This window comes from Gigantopelta aegis, chromosome 4 (genome assembly GCF_016097555.1).
Source record: "Gigantopelta aegis isolate Gae_Host chromosome 4, Gae_host_genome, whole genome shotgun sequence".
Taxonomy (NCBI): Eukaryota; Metazoa; Mollusca; class Gastropoda; order Neomphalida; family Peltospiridae; genus Gigantopelta; species Gigantopelta aegis.
Genome location: NC_054702.1, coordinates 109,976,497 through 109,991,313, shown reverse-complemented (window position 1 = coordinate 109,991,313; position 14,817 = coordinate 109,976,497). Strand labels below are relative to the sequence as shown.

At 40.9% G+C, this 14,817-nt stretch overlaps 1 protein-coding gene and 1 long non-coding RNA gene across 3 annotated transcripts in view; both read right to left on the bottom strand.

Annotated features, from left to right (window-relative positions):
* Nucleotides 1-4,538: 4,538 nt before the first annotated feature.
* On the bottom strand, nucleotides 4,539-6,083 carry LOC121371736. The gene is made up of 2 exons (XR_005957826.1): nucleotides 5,742-6,083; nucleotides 4,539-5,698 (listed from the first exon to the last, which is right to left on the bottom strand). It is a non-coding gene; the product is annotated as an uncharacterized LOC121371736 (long non-coding RNA).
* A 28-nt stretch (nucleotides 6,084-6,111) lies between these two features.
* The window catches only part of LOC121371734 (cyclic nucleotide-gated channel rod photoreceptor subunit alpha-like), a 63,492-nt gene continuing 54,786 nt past the window's right edge, over nucleotides 6,112-14,817 (bottom strand). For both annotated transcript variants that reach the window (XM_041497840.1, XM_041497841.1), the window contains exons 23-24: nucleotides 8,081-8,116; nucleotides 6,112-7,503 (exon numbers count right to left, since the gene is read on the bottom strand). In XM_041497840.1, coding sequence (XP_041353774.1) covers nucleotides 6,955-7,503; nucleotides 8,081-8,116 — 585 coding nt within the window. In that variant the 3' untranslated portion in view covers nucleotides 6,112-6,954. The remainder of the gene's footprint in view (nucleotides 7,504-8,080; nucleotides 8,117-14,817) is intronic.

The window sequence follows — 14,817 nt, the reverse complement described above, 5'->3', positions numbered from 1 at the left end:
ATGAAGCGAAGAAATAGGTCAGGTCATAATAATCTCGTGAATGCGCTATCAGATAGCTGTAGAACGACGAATTCCTTTTTTCACCTATTTCAATCATTTCGTTCTTCTGCCAGGACACTTTGAGAAATTAACGTCTAGAGTTCCGTTAGAGTATTTTATGTTAGCCGAATGACAACACAAGATACCATCACTTGCCGGATGTAAACAGTGATAACCATTCATCATTCAGCGCGCTAAAATTAAATACACTACCTCGCGTGCGGGCAGTCCTTAGACGTGGTAGGTTAACGGCACCACTAGAGCATCTCGATTTATTAATCATCGGCTATTGGATGTGAAACATACTTCTGACAGTTTAGAGAGGAAACCCGCTGCACTGTCCCATTAGTAGCAATTAATGATCTTACCCCCACCAAACCATACCTGACAAGGCTAGGCGATGAGTCACACCACCAAGTACGTCAAGGCTATGACTTACACCAAGGTCGCACACCTGCCCAGGTATACCAGCCACTGCCTTCTAAGTCGATCAATGCTAAACAAATCGGTCAGGACCAGTCCAAGGACATCAGTACCAACCTAAGTCGGTCAGGGCCAGTCCAAGGACATCAGTACCAACCTAAGTCGGTCAGGGACACGGGCGAGCGTTCAACCTAAAATTATAGTAGGTAAGTTAGAAACCACACCACTATGACTCACACCAAGGGCCAGATCCACCAAGGGCAAGGTCACGGAAAGTAGGTCATGGCACCCGGCAGGCCCTTATACTACTCATGTTTTAAGGCATTCATAATTCACACGAAACATATCGTATACCCTCAGGATAATTCGGAATGTTTTCAAATTATTTTTAAATCACTGGCATGATTCTGCAAGTAAGGATTTGATTGGTGGACATGAGCTCCAACTGGCTGCTGTTAGATTCACATGTAATAGTGGAGCTAATTTTAATTACATTGTCGACAACAGGTTCGTCGACGCTATGTGCACATGTGTTTTTTTTTTCTATTACTTTTTTACCTGTGACTTTTTTTCCTAGATTCTCGGGAACATCTGTCCTAGGTCTGATCTCTGACATGGTCAGTCAATTGACCTGGGACAGAGGGTATTTAACTATGGGGGCAGATAGTATGAGGGCATAGAGTATTTAATTATGGGGACAATTTTGATATTGTAATAACAAAATGGGACGGGACCCTTTTAGAGGCCCCGATTGAAAAATATGTTATAATTATATATACTGACGGAAAAAACAAACAAGTTTTTTTTTTTTATGGTGGTATATATTTCAAATGTTTTATTGATGATTATTTCATTGTTTGGATTTTTAGGTTATGTCTTTATTAGCGAATAAACTTTCACAAGTTTTGTTTTGTTATTGGAGACGGCGTTTGCATGGATAACGTTGAAATGTGGGTACCCTACGCCATTTCCTCATCCTAATCAGCCCATCAGCCTAATCAGCCCATCCCAGGCTGCAGTCGCTACTCTAACTCTCCTTATCACTGACCTAGTCAAGTTGTTTATGGTCCTTTCTGGGATGCTATTCCACTCACAAAGAAGGGCCTGTGTGAGCTGAGCGACGTTGTTTAGGACGTTAACGCGCTTCCTGACCCTTCTGTCCAGCTCGTCCCACAAATGCTCGATCGGGTTCAAATCTGGACTGTAAGGTGGCCAATCGAGCACTGGGATATTGTTTTGGTTGAGGAAGTTAAGACAAACCCTCGCAACGTGTGGCCTCGAATTATGCTGCTACAATGTAAGGTTACGCGCATGGATAAGTGGAAGGACGTTAGGCCTGATGACCTGATCCCGATATCTTACGGCTGTAAGATTGCCCTGGATGACCACGAGAGGTATTTTTATGCCATGAGAAATTCCCCACAAACCACATCAGATCCTCCCCCAAATCTGTACTTTTTCTCAACGCAGGCGCCTGAATATCGCTCACCTCGACGTCGATAGACACGTTGACATCCATCTGACCTGTAAAGCGAGAACCGATACTCGTCAGCAAATAACACACGTCTCCAGTTGGCCTAGTGAAATGCAGCCATTGCAATCGACGTTGACGTCGCCTGGGTGTAAGTTGCGGACCAACGTAGGGACATCATGACCTTAAGTTGAACTCCCGCAACTGATTCCTAACCGTTCGTGGACACACTGTGCGATCATGGGTGTCTACAACCGGACTAGTCGTCTCCGTAGCCGTCTAAAATAAGTTACGGAGGTGTGTCAGACGTATGTTACTATCTTGACGTGACAACGTAATGCACGGACGTCCGCTCCTGGGACCGTCAGCTAATCTTCCTGTGGCTCTGAGACGCCCTACACAAGGAGCTATCGTTGACTCATGTGTACCCCAAATTGCTGGGCGACGCGACGTTGCGATTTCCCCGGCATAATTAGAGCAGTAGCCCTACCCCCATCAACTGGTAACATTCGCGGCATTTTGCTTTTCAATGGTGTTGAAGTAAAATGTTGTGCACTCGATGAGTACTGTTCAAAACATCGATTTGATATGGTAGTCCAGTCCATAGCACGAGGCAGTGGCCCGGATACACGCTTTCTTGACAAATCGTTAAGCATGCAGCTTCGCACGTGCTCAAGGTTAACCCAATTTTAACCAAAGATTGTTTAAACCCCGTTCTCACTTGAACGATTTTCTACGCGAATTCCGTGCGACCACCAAATCGTACAGGGCGTGCGGGAGTCGCACGGCAGTATGTTGATGATTCGCACACGTTGTAGGGGTGTCGTGTGTATTTCGGACATGTCGCATGCCGGTGCGACATTTTTCAAATGTTTAAAATTATCGCACGGCTGTCTCTAGGTTCGCACAGTTCGCATAGAGGTTGCACAGCAGTCGCACGGTAGTATGATAGGTCGCACGGCAGTATGATAGGTCGCACGGGAGTCGTACGTGAGTCTTAAGAGAGCCGAGATGTGCCACTCCCAGCGGACCCCCTGCGACTCCCATGCGACATCCATCAGACTTCCGTGCAACTGTCGTGCAACCTGTGCAAATCTCATGCGAGCCCGGTGCAGAAAGGCAGTCGCATGGCAGTTGCACAAGTGAGACTGCGGGGGGGGGGGGGGGGGGGGGGCTAGGTAATTCGTACCGGAATGGCACGGCTGTACAATCTTTTAGTCGCGCCGCAGTTGTTCGAAAAATCGTTCAAGAGAGAACTGGGCTTTAGACAGTACAATGAGGTAGATATGTGTTAAATGTTATTACATTTGGTATACAGATAAACAAGTTATATTACCAAAACTGAACTTGCGTTTATTTTTTTCTGTCAGTATAATTTAAAACGGCCAATTCCAAAATTTATAATTTAAATTAATAAACGTCTCTGTAGACTTTGCAATTTTATCCAATCTCACCCAAACCCAACACATGTTGCAGCCATTCATAGTAAACTGCAAACACTTTCCATACCATTTTCTTGCCATGCAGTACACGGAATGCTGGTAGTGTTTATAGACAATGGACACGACATTCAAGAGGCCTGGGAAACTGATCACGAGAAAAACAGCTGTTACATAATATGGTACTTGCAGGTTTTCCACCCCAACCGGTGCTCCACAACTGGTATCTGGTACTTGATATATGCTGCCCGGTCTGTAGTAAGAAAGTGGAAACTAGGTTGAGCGGAAGAGTTGGAATCTCCCGACTGGAAAACCGAGTATTTTTCAATGCAAAAAATATGGTTTAATATTTTTCTTCCAATACATATTCTTTATAAGTTGGGTAAGATTGCTTTGCCCGACACAGGTTAGGTGCTACCGGCAATATATGTGATGACTTTCGTTAACAACTGAGTTATTTTATGCTGCATATATAATTATAGTGCCTGAAAGGAAAACGGGGAAACTGGAAAATGTCAGAGCCAGTTGCATCCAACTGACTTTAAAATGCCATCCCATTAGCTGGTGTACAAACGACGACGTCATCGTATTTTTAACATAGTAACATTAATAGAATCTATTACCGTTGTGAGGTATAGGTAAGGCAATTCCAACCCAAGGGATAAAATACTTTTTTGTGAGGGCCGAGTTTACCGATGCCTTTACAAACACATTTTGTTCCAAAGGTTCGAATTGCCTTATCTATAACCCACAACGGTGATTGATTCTTTTTCTTGCCCATTTCATTACAGTAACAAAACATTAATTTTGTAAGTTACGTACGTACGGTTTGTTTATTGTAGAACTATTCGTAAACATTTCACCTACAAACAATGAAACTCATTTAATCATACGCTGAAAAAAATAGTCCAACTTATGCAACGACATAAAAATGCAACACTTAACAATAAATATATAGTTGAAAATATTAATTTGTTTATATATTTTTTAAACATGATACGTGTAATGGCAAACAGAATTTTGAAAACCATGAGTTATGACATCAATCGTCATAAAACATGTTATGACGTCACGCGTATGTAGATCTAGCCCTAGGGTCAGACATATTTTTCTAGCACCGTGCAAAAGCTGGATAACCCTGTCCAGTGGGCAAGAATAACTATAGATTATATGAGGCACGTTTTATTCACAATAGGCGAATGTCTACATGAACAGTATACATTCAAATTGGTAAATGGTAAAATCAAATCTTTTGCTGACACAATTGCATGTAATCTATAGGTTTACTTGGTTTTACCATTAAATTAAAAGTAACGTATATATTACAGTATAGTCTATATTGGATTATTATGATGGGATCATAACAATGTAATGGTAATGTATAAAACAGTATGATTGAAAACCCTTTATTTCTAATAAGGAACCTACCTGTACGTATATTTCAAATATTGTTTTTGAGATGCAGCATTTTTTACGACAGTACATCAGCAGATGTTTAACAAAGAAGAATTTTTTTTGTTCAATCATTAGTATTGCTTTAGATATAAATAATACCAAAAACAAAGTATATAAACAGAAGGCCAGAGCGCTAGCACTACCTTGGCAGACTGGTTTCTAAAACTAATCTTCATTGTAAACTGATGGCGAGTGTGTTCTGTATTGTGATTGGTTAATTACATTCTTTTTGGGGGATGAAATGAAAATAACACCCGAAGCTAATAACGTCATTAGAAAGTGACGTCATTAGCAATTGGAACAGGCGAAATTGACAGTTTAAGTGTAGCCAGTATTTTTGATCAAGAAATATCTCGTACACAGTTTGTTTAGAAAAACGATTTAGTTTACAATGGACATAACCATATAGAGTTTTTAGCATCCCGCAAATGTCATTTGTGACCGAAGGCGTTAGCCTGAGGTGAAAAATGAAACATTTACGGACATCAAATAGACTAAAACCCGCAAATCTAAAATCTTTCTTAAATGAAAGCGGTATGATACAATATGATAGATATGATGAAAACCAGTCCAACTGTTCGAGAGTGCTCGCCTACTTGAACACGCCACAGGTATCGACTACAAACAACGCCACAGGTGTTGACCCCATGACGATTACAAACAACGCCATAGGTGTTGGCCCCATGACGATTACAAACAATGCCACAGGTGTTGACTACATGACGATTTCAAAGAACGCCACTGGTATCGACTCCATGACGATTAGAAAGAACTTTATACAAACTATGCACAATAACACATGAGGCCTATAGGGCCTAACTCGTGTACCTGGTATTAAACTACCCATACCTCTGAAACGTGAATCGTGTACCTGGTATTAAACTACCCATACCTCTGAAACGTGAATGGTGTACCTGGTATTAAACTACCCATACCTCTGAAACGTGAATGGTGTACCTGGTATTAAACTACCCATACCTCTGAAACGTGAATCGTGTACCTGGTATTAAACTACCCATACCTCTGAAACGTGAATCCTAGCAATAATGATTTACAATACATGGTCGTGTGGCGACCGCCAATTTGGCATCAATATAACAAGTAGACAATGAAGATGTGCATATAACCCGCCTCGGTGGTGTCGTGGTTAAGCCATCGGACATAAAACTGGTGGGTACAGGGTTTGCAGCCCAATAACGACTCCCACCCAGAACGAGGTTTAACGACTCAATTGGTAGGTGTAAGACTACTACACCTTCTTCTTTCTTACTAACAACTAACCCACTGTCCTGGACAGACAGCCCAGATAACTGAGGTGTATGAAACTTAATTGGATATAAGCACGAAGATAATTTGCAATGAAATGAAATGAAAGATGTGAATAATATCATGTATGTATTGTAACCCGAGACAATAAATGATTCACTTTTATCACAACATATGCCTTGACATTTTGCGAAATCTAATTTCACCTGTGACATAATTAGGGAATACATGAAGATGTAAACTGGCGATGGTCAGTCATGACAGAATCAATTGTATCAGAAAAGATCAATTGTATCAGACAGGATCAATTGTACCAGACAGGATTAATTGTACCATCTTTGGTTGAAATTTAATATACATGGTGGATCTTGAGGAAAAGTCGAATTTTCTTTTAGCCAGTCAGAGGCCAGAACAGCCATATATATTTGAAATCGGTGAGAAAAATAACAACAATTGGCGGAGGCCATGATAAAATCATTTGTATCATGTTTGATTCAAATCTGCATGATGGAACTTGAGAAGAATTTTAAAATACCTAACCCAATCAGAGGCTATGGCAGTCATCTTGAATTTTGATTCCGCCCGAAAAATAACACTTGGTCAAATCCACGAGAAGATTTATATTAAGTTTTGTTGAAATATGCCTGGTTTGAGAAGTTGAAAAATTGTCTCGGACGGCCATCTTGGATTTCAAGTTGTCCCGAAAAGTAACAAGACTTTGTTAGAGCCATGCAAGGGTCATTTGGAACAAGTTTGGTTGAAATCTGTTTGGTGGCACTTGAGGAGAAGTCAAAAAGGTAAAACGTTGACGAATGATGTATGGACGCCACGCCACGCCATATGCTCACATGGCCCTTAGAGTCAGGTGAGCTCAACATCGTTCGTATTTTCCTCATCTGAAGAGTCATCTGACGACGTAACGATGTCCTCCTCCACCAGATTGTGACCACTAGTTTGTTCAGTCATCTCAACAGCATCTGGTGCGTCAACGCTATCTGAAGTTAGTGGTGGTGTCACTTCTATCACTGTTTCGTTAGACTCGCCATTTACCATCTGACTAGAAGAGGAACAGGCACTGATCAGGCCGCCGAAAGACTCCGTTTCATCTTTTAACCTATCACTACTACAACTAGGTACAGTGTTAGAAGATTCATTTAATTTGGAGTCGGTCTTTTTATTGCATGTACTGTCTGTAGAGAGTTTGCTGCGTCGTTCTGACTGTTTGTCCGAAAATTTAGTCTGTTTAAATTTAAAAACACTGTTCATGGAATCCGTTTTCAGCAAATCATCGTCCAGCTCATCATAAAGTGCACCTGTCATTTTCAGGATGGTTTCTAGCTGTATTATTCTGTTGTTCCTTTTTAGTAATTCAGCATCCTTTTCTTTACATTCGGCTTCAAGTGACTGGCACTGCAGAAAAAATAAATAAAAAGAGATTACATACCTTTGAAATTAATATACTTTAATAGTTAATGAAACATGATTGCAGGATACGATCTTGTAATTTCATCAACATGAACGAATTTTTAATCTTCATTAAATCTGTATGGACTTCAAAAATCTAGTAAAATTTTAAATATATAAAAAGGATGCAAGCAATAATTCGCCACGTTTTTAAGACAATGGCTAACCATAAAACACTAACAACTAATCAAGCAAACTATTTTTATACATTAGCTAAGATAAGCGAAAATAACCACATTTGGAGTTTGAAAATGTATCAGTACCTAAGTGAAAATATCTTACCACAGAATATGACAACAATATTTAAAGCTTACATTGCACTTTCTTCCCCATCAGAAGCATTAGCTATAAGCATAACATTATAATTAAATTTTAAAAAACTACTATACTAAAATTAAATATAGTTGAATGATGCCCAATAATATGTTAAAGACGCAAATCGTCTTTGAGTATTCTACAGATTCTATGTATCTGAAGAGCTGAAGCTGCTTCACACGCGAATGATCTGAGATGGATTACTGACCTTCTGACTCAGTGACTCCTCTTTGTCTGACCGTGCCTGTAATAGGAAGTTAATCATGTATCAGTTGAGGAAAAGTTAAATGTGCTCGATACTGACATTTATATACAGTTTTAATTTGACAATTTCATCGATCGAGAGAAAGCATTTGTCTGAAGATCACAATTCAAGCACAGATCCAAGATTATTTAATAGAGAAAACAGATATTAAAGGTCCTTGACATATGGACGTTTGCATTTTTGTGTATTCTGTAATATATAATGTTTGACCACAAATGGCGAGTGGGGGAGGGGGAGCGGGCCTCTTGGAACCCCTGCCTGAATCCGCGCCTGCAATTATTGATAAAATGTAAAAGACGAAAACAATGTTCGAATCGACATAATTCCACGGTACTTCATGCGCACATTGTCTTAATTACTTGTATAAAAGTCGTCGTATGATTCGTTCCCACAAAAATTAAGCAGTGTAATATGAAATTCATGAAACACAGTTATTTAAATATAAACATTTTATATTTTCAAAAATAAAAATAATTATCATAAAATGTAATATATATATATATATATATATATATATATATATATATATATATATATATATATATATATATATATATATATATATATATATATAGTCTACAGTTTACAAAAACACGTTGTATTAAGCTTGAGATTATATGATAAAGAGATTATTACCCTCGTGTGTTTCGGTATCGTCAATATCTCATATATTAGGAATAAAAATAATGTATGATGCTCCCCAGAGACTTGCGTAATACAATTTTTATTCCTAATATATGATATTGACAATACCGAAAAACACTCGGTTTGTCAAGATCCAAGGTTATGTGGGTGTTATTTTACGTATAGCTTCAATTATACGGTATGGAATTATGTGTGAAAGTTTTGAATAAGTGTTTTGACAGTTGTACGGTAAAGTTTTCAGTGTGGCCAGGTCGCTATAACGATAGCCTTGAGTCGGCCTGTGCGAGAATGTATGTTGCGAAGTGTCCGGGAATGCACGTGCAGCAAATGTGAGTGTGTAAATAAAATAGTTTGTGTGTGCTTGGGTCTGGGCAGTCAATCGAAGTTTGCAGTGTGCACGGTTGTGCCAGAAATGTGGAGAAAGTTGTTTCTCTGTGGTGAACATTGGATTGGCGTGAGTTGTATATGTATTTAGTTGGCAAGTAATTTATTCATCATAAATTGTATTAAATGTGTATATAGATATACAGATATATATATATTTCATGTTTGAACGTAACGATTATGTCACGCAATGTTATAAAGTAAGGTGAAGTCGCGCAGTTACAAAGTGAGGTGGAGTTTAGCTTTAAATGTGATTTATTGCTGTGTGTGTACAGAAATGTACGTGTATTTATTACAGAGATGCCGTATGTAAGATGGATTTCTTACGCCAGTAAAATAAGGTTACTGGATGAATTTATTTTGAAAATGTTAAATTTTCCTTAGTGTCCCGGAGCGGATTTTAGACCAGGGACCAGTCTTCCTAATCCGGTGTTGTCGGAGTACATGTGTACGAAGTCAACGTGTTGAGGTCTTGTGTGATGTTCGTCAATGGCTGGAGGTGGCGACGTCTGATCATCTCGTGTGGTTAGTCGACATGGACAACCCAGTGTGATCGTCAGTGGCTTGAGATGGCCGTAGTGATCACCAGTGTAGCGGTTTACTGTTGTATCTGAACAGTAGGACAGGCGTAACTATTGGAACGAGCGGGACTATTGACTATTACTACTATTGTAAATGAATGTTGGGAAACAGAAACGTTCAGATGTGTATTTTGCAGCGCTGAGACTTTTCCCTAGATGAACTGAGGTTATTTTAGTTCATCGAGACATTTTTGTATACATGTATTTTGGGGATGGGTTTAGTTTTGGTGTATTATAGAGTGTATGTGTAGTGTGATGGTGTGGTATGTTGTGTGATGTGTGATATTCATGTGTATATATTTTGTAATTAAATTTTTGAATATCACTTAGCCTTGTTGTTGCTCCAGTTCGTGACACGCTTATATATATACTGAAGGCCAAAAGAAACTTTACCATAGTTTTAAATCACTCTGGTGTAAAAACAACAAAAGATAGTCACATGAGGTAAAATATATTGACTAGATCAATATGTCAACATTAACATAACTAAAAATGAGTGTCATTCAGCATCTGATAATGCCGTCACATTTTCCCAAAGCGAGGTGGTGTACACAAATCGAGCTTTCAACTTCATGGACGACATGCAAAGCATACAGACAATCACTCGTCCAATAACAAGTCACGGTAATAGCGTGTGTGACCACCCCTTGCCCCAATACAAGCAATAATTCTCCGACGCATAGAAAAAAAATCAGTCGTCTGGCCTCGGATTACAGTTATCTTCCCATTTGGTTGTCCAAAATCCTGAAATTTTACCGCGCAAGTAGTCTGCTGTTTGACTGTGATTATTTCATGGCAGACAGCTATGAAGTGGCAACTGTTTGACTGAAGTGACAGGGGATAGCATGTAGTTTGTAAACATGTGTAACTTGTCGACATTGAAGACTTGTTTGTGGTAATTCCGGCCCATGCAAAAGTAGTGCTTTTTGTGTAAAATGGGTGTACTCCGGCCTGGTTTAGAGGGTGTGTCTGTTTAAACCAATATGCTGGGAGAAAGCTGGACAACGGGGGTTGTCCTTTTCAGAGTATGTGTCCCCCATGCAGGCAAAGGTACATACAAAACTTCACGGGCCTGCTGATATTAATAAAAATGTTATAGCCACTAAGGCTATATAGAAACATATAGCGAAATTAATTGTGGTCTGAGGCCGTCTGATGAGGTCACGTGGGACACGTTGCCATTCTTCTTGAAGGGCCTGGATCAGTTCCTGTTGGTTGGCTGGAGGGTGTGGTCGTTGTCGAACACGGCGATCCAAAACATCCCAGAGGTGTTCTATGGGGGACATGTATGGGGAGCGTGCAGACCACGGCAACACGCATTTGCGCAATCGATTCCAAACTGCCATTGCTACTGCTGCTACCGCTGGAATACCGTTCTTTTTTCAGATGAATCAGATTTTCTTTACAACGTGGTGATGGCAGGGTGCGCGTCTACCGTAGGAGAAATGAACGCTATGCTGACTGTGGGTGGGGGTTCTGTCATGGTCTGGGCAGCCACTGTCCATGGTTATCGTTCACCACTAGTCGTCATTGATAGCAATTTAAATGCTCAACGTTACCGCGATGACATTCTTGCTCATCACGTCATTCCTCTGTTCCATAACAACGCCAACATCTCGATTTTTCAGCATAATGCCACCTCTCATACAGCTAGAGACACTGTAAATTTTCTTAGGACAAATAACATTGATTTCATTGATGACTGGCCCGCTAAAAGTCCTGATCTCAACCCCATCGAGCATGTCTGGGATAGTCTGGACAGACGATTGAGGCGTCGTCCCAACCCACCCGCTAACGTCAACGAACTTCCGTCAAGCGCTCATTCAGGAATGGAACAATATTCCACAGGCAGAAATAAACACTTTAGTCAATTCTATGCGCCTGCGATGCACTGCAGTGGTCAATTCAAGAGGTGGTCATACCCGTTATTAAGTGTTATTTTTTTAACCCCTACTACACTTGGTAAAATTTCTCCCAGTTTCTGTTAACCTATGACCATGATTTTTGCACCAAACAATGCATCATGGAACACTCTTTAAACGCATATAACAATTATTCCTCCGGTTTGTTTTCATCAAGTTATGTTCAAGCAAAGTTAGCGGAAGTTTCTTATTTTGTTCAGTGTGTGTGTGTGTGTGTGTGTGTGTGTGTGTGTGTGTGTGTGTGTGTGTGTGTGTGTGTGTGTGTGTGTGTGTGTGTGTGTGTGTGTGTGTGTGTGTGTGTGTGTGTGTGTGTGTGTGTGTGTGTGTGTGTGTGTGTGTGTGTGTGTGTGTGTGTGTGTGTGTGTGTGTGTATATTACTCAAAAGAATTTAAGGGTCAAAAATTTATAACCAAATAAGTTTCAGAGTGTATTAGATTGATGATGTAAACAAGACCAAAAATTTAATTTATTGTTCCATATTTACAAAAAACCACAAATAAACGTCACTGTGTACAAGAAAGTCACATGACATGCTGTCAAAGTTGAAGGTTGTCAAACATGGATTTTACACATTAGAACATTCGTTTAATAGTGTGTGAATCCACCCCTGGCGCGAATACACTCGACACATCGTTGCCTCATGCTGTTGATCAGACGTCTGAAGAACTCTTGGGGAATGGCCTGCCACTCTGCCATAAGAAGTTGACCCAGATCATGAAGGTTGGCCGGAGGGGCATGGTTATCCCGAACTCTCCTGCCTAATTCGTCCCAGGCGTTCTCTATTGGGGCCAAGTCAGGCGAATATGCTGGCCAATCCATCCTGGCGATACCTTGTTGTCTGAGAAAGTCCGTTACCACCCTGGCGCGGTGGGGTCTGGCATTGTCATCCTGCAGAACTGCCCCGCCGCCAATCTGCTGAAGGCCTGGGAGAACCAACGGCCGGATAATCTCATTCAGATAGCGAATTCCATTCAGATTGCCATCCACCACATAGAGGGGGGTTCTGTGGTGGATAGAGATGCCGCCCCACACCATGACGCTGCCACCACCGAACCGGTGACGTTGTCTAACGTTAACGTCAGCGAAGCGATCCCCAGGACGTCTGTAGACACGAACCCGAACGTCGTTGAACTGGAGACTAAACCTGCACTCATCGGTGAACATCACTCGACCCCACTGAACACGTTGCCACCGCAGATGAAGTGTGCACCAATGACGTCTGGCCGTTCTGTGACGTGGTAGGAGTGGTGGTCGAACAGCCTGGCGACGGCAGCGTAGATTATTGGCTCTCAGACGATTGCGTATGGTTTGATCAGACACTCGAGTTCCAGTTGCAGTCCGCAGATTGTCACGTAATCGGCGTGCAGTGGTTGTGCGTTGACGTAGAGCCATATTGGTGATGTAGCGGTCCTCTCTATTTGTAGTGCTTCGGGGTCTTCCCGAACGTGGACGATTTCGAACAGAATTCGTTGCTTGGTACCGTTGCCACAGTCGGCCAACGACACTCTGACTGACACCAAGTCTCAGAGCAACATTTCTTTGCGTATTGCCATCCTGAAGCCAAGCAATAGCCCTTCCTCGATCTTCGATAGTCAGTTGACGTCGTTACCATTGTCGAATTTGGAGTGTGCACCGTACACGAACGCAAGCTCCAATTATACGGAAATTCAGCATTGGGAACATGGAATACACATGCAAAGCGTACAAATGAAGCGCTTTGTGAAAAAGCAAGTTATGGGCACTTAGGGAGAAAGCGAAAGGTCTGCTAATTGACGTGCAAATGTAAGCATGTTTTCGCCATTAGAACTAGTCGACAGTGTCAATGACAGTGGATTTTAATTCATTTATGGGTTGCTTAGACCCACTTTCGTCAAAATGGAACAATACCACGCGTGACATTATGGTCTAGCTAATATAATTGACATTCAGAAAATAATGTCGAAAATATCGTCTGACCCTTAAATTCTTTCGAGTAGTATATATGCATGTGTGTGTGTGCTCCTCCCCCCACATTTTGGCACCTTCCTACGCACATGCCCCTAGATCACATTGATTTATTAATCATCGGCTATTCATTTGGTAATTGTGGCATATAGTCTTAGAGAGGAAACCCGCTACCGTTTTCCATTAATAGCAGGGATCTTTTATATGCACCATCCCACAGACAGGATAACACATACCACAGCCTTTGATGTACCAGTGGCGGTGAACTGGTTGACTGAATAAAGAATTAAACTGTATGAGAAGTAACGACTGGAGGAGGAAGACTACTTGTGACGGTACATGCTCTTAATGTTTGTTTTTCGCCTGTGGCGATATTAATTGTTTTAGAAGGCCGTGTGCAGTTCCAAATTGCACTTAGCCAGGTGGGCAACTTGTTACGTAATACTTCTGCGCGACGGTCCTCGAGCTTTTCTAATACACACCCAGAGCAGGTGTGGAGGCCATGTGGCTAGTAGTTACGTAATATCTCCGGTAGTGCTGTTTATGGCGAGGGGATTGCTCACGGAATGGCGACAGTAAGTCTGGCGATCAAAGAGAAAAATGCGTCTCTGGGAGTTGGGGATATATCACTTGATAGGGGGAGCACCGCTTGTACCCCCAGGCGATATTCTGATTATAATAAATAGCTAGTTTTTTTTAGATATCGAGTAGAACCAAAAAGGAAGGCTTCCCGGGAAAGTTGTCCGTTTGGTCTTTGGTAAATATTTTATTTCTGCTCTGTTGTATAACCTTGATGTGATTGATGTGACTTTAAATATTTTAATACTGTATTATACCAATATTCTTTAGACAGTGTCTTCGGTCATCTGACGAAGTAAATCGTAGACTTTTTGTTCTAACATTATACGAGTATTTGGTAATATAAAGCTTAGCCAGTCATCCTAGAAGACCTAGGTAAACTGTAGGTTATTGTCTTTATTGTGATAGGTACCAGTATTAATTCTGTGTTACAAGGTTACTGAATGAGTAGTTAAGGGTTAATTAAAAATTAACCAGTTAGGAATAGTGTTGTAATTCCTTTATTAATTAAGTTCCCCTAGAAGCGTTTCTCAATTATCACACGTGTGGGTGTTGTCACGGTGAAGTGATTAGCATATTGTGTAAACTAGACACCTAGAGATTAACTAATTAAGTGATCAGTTCT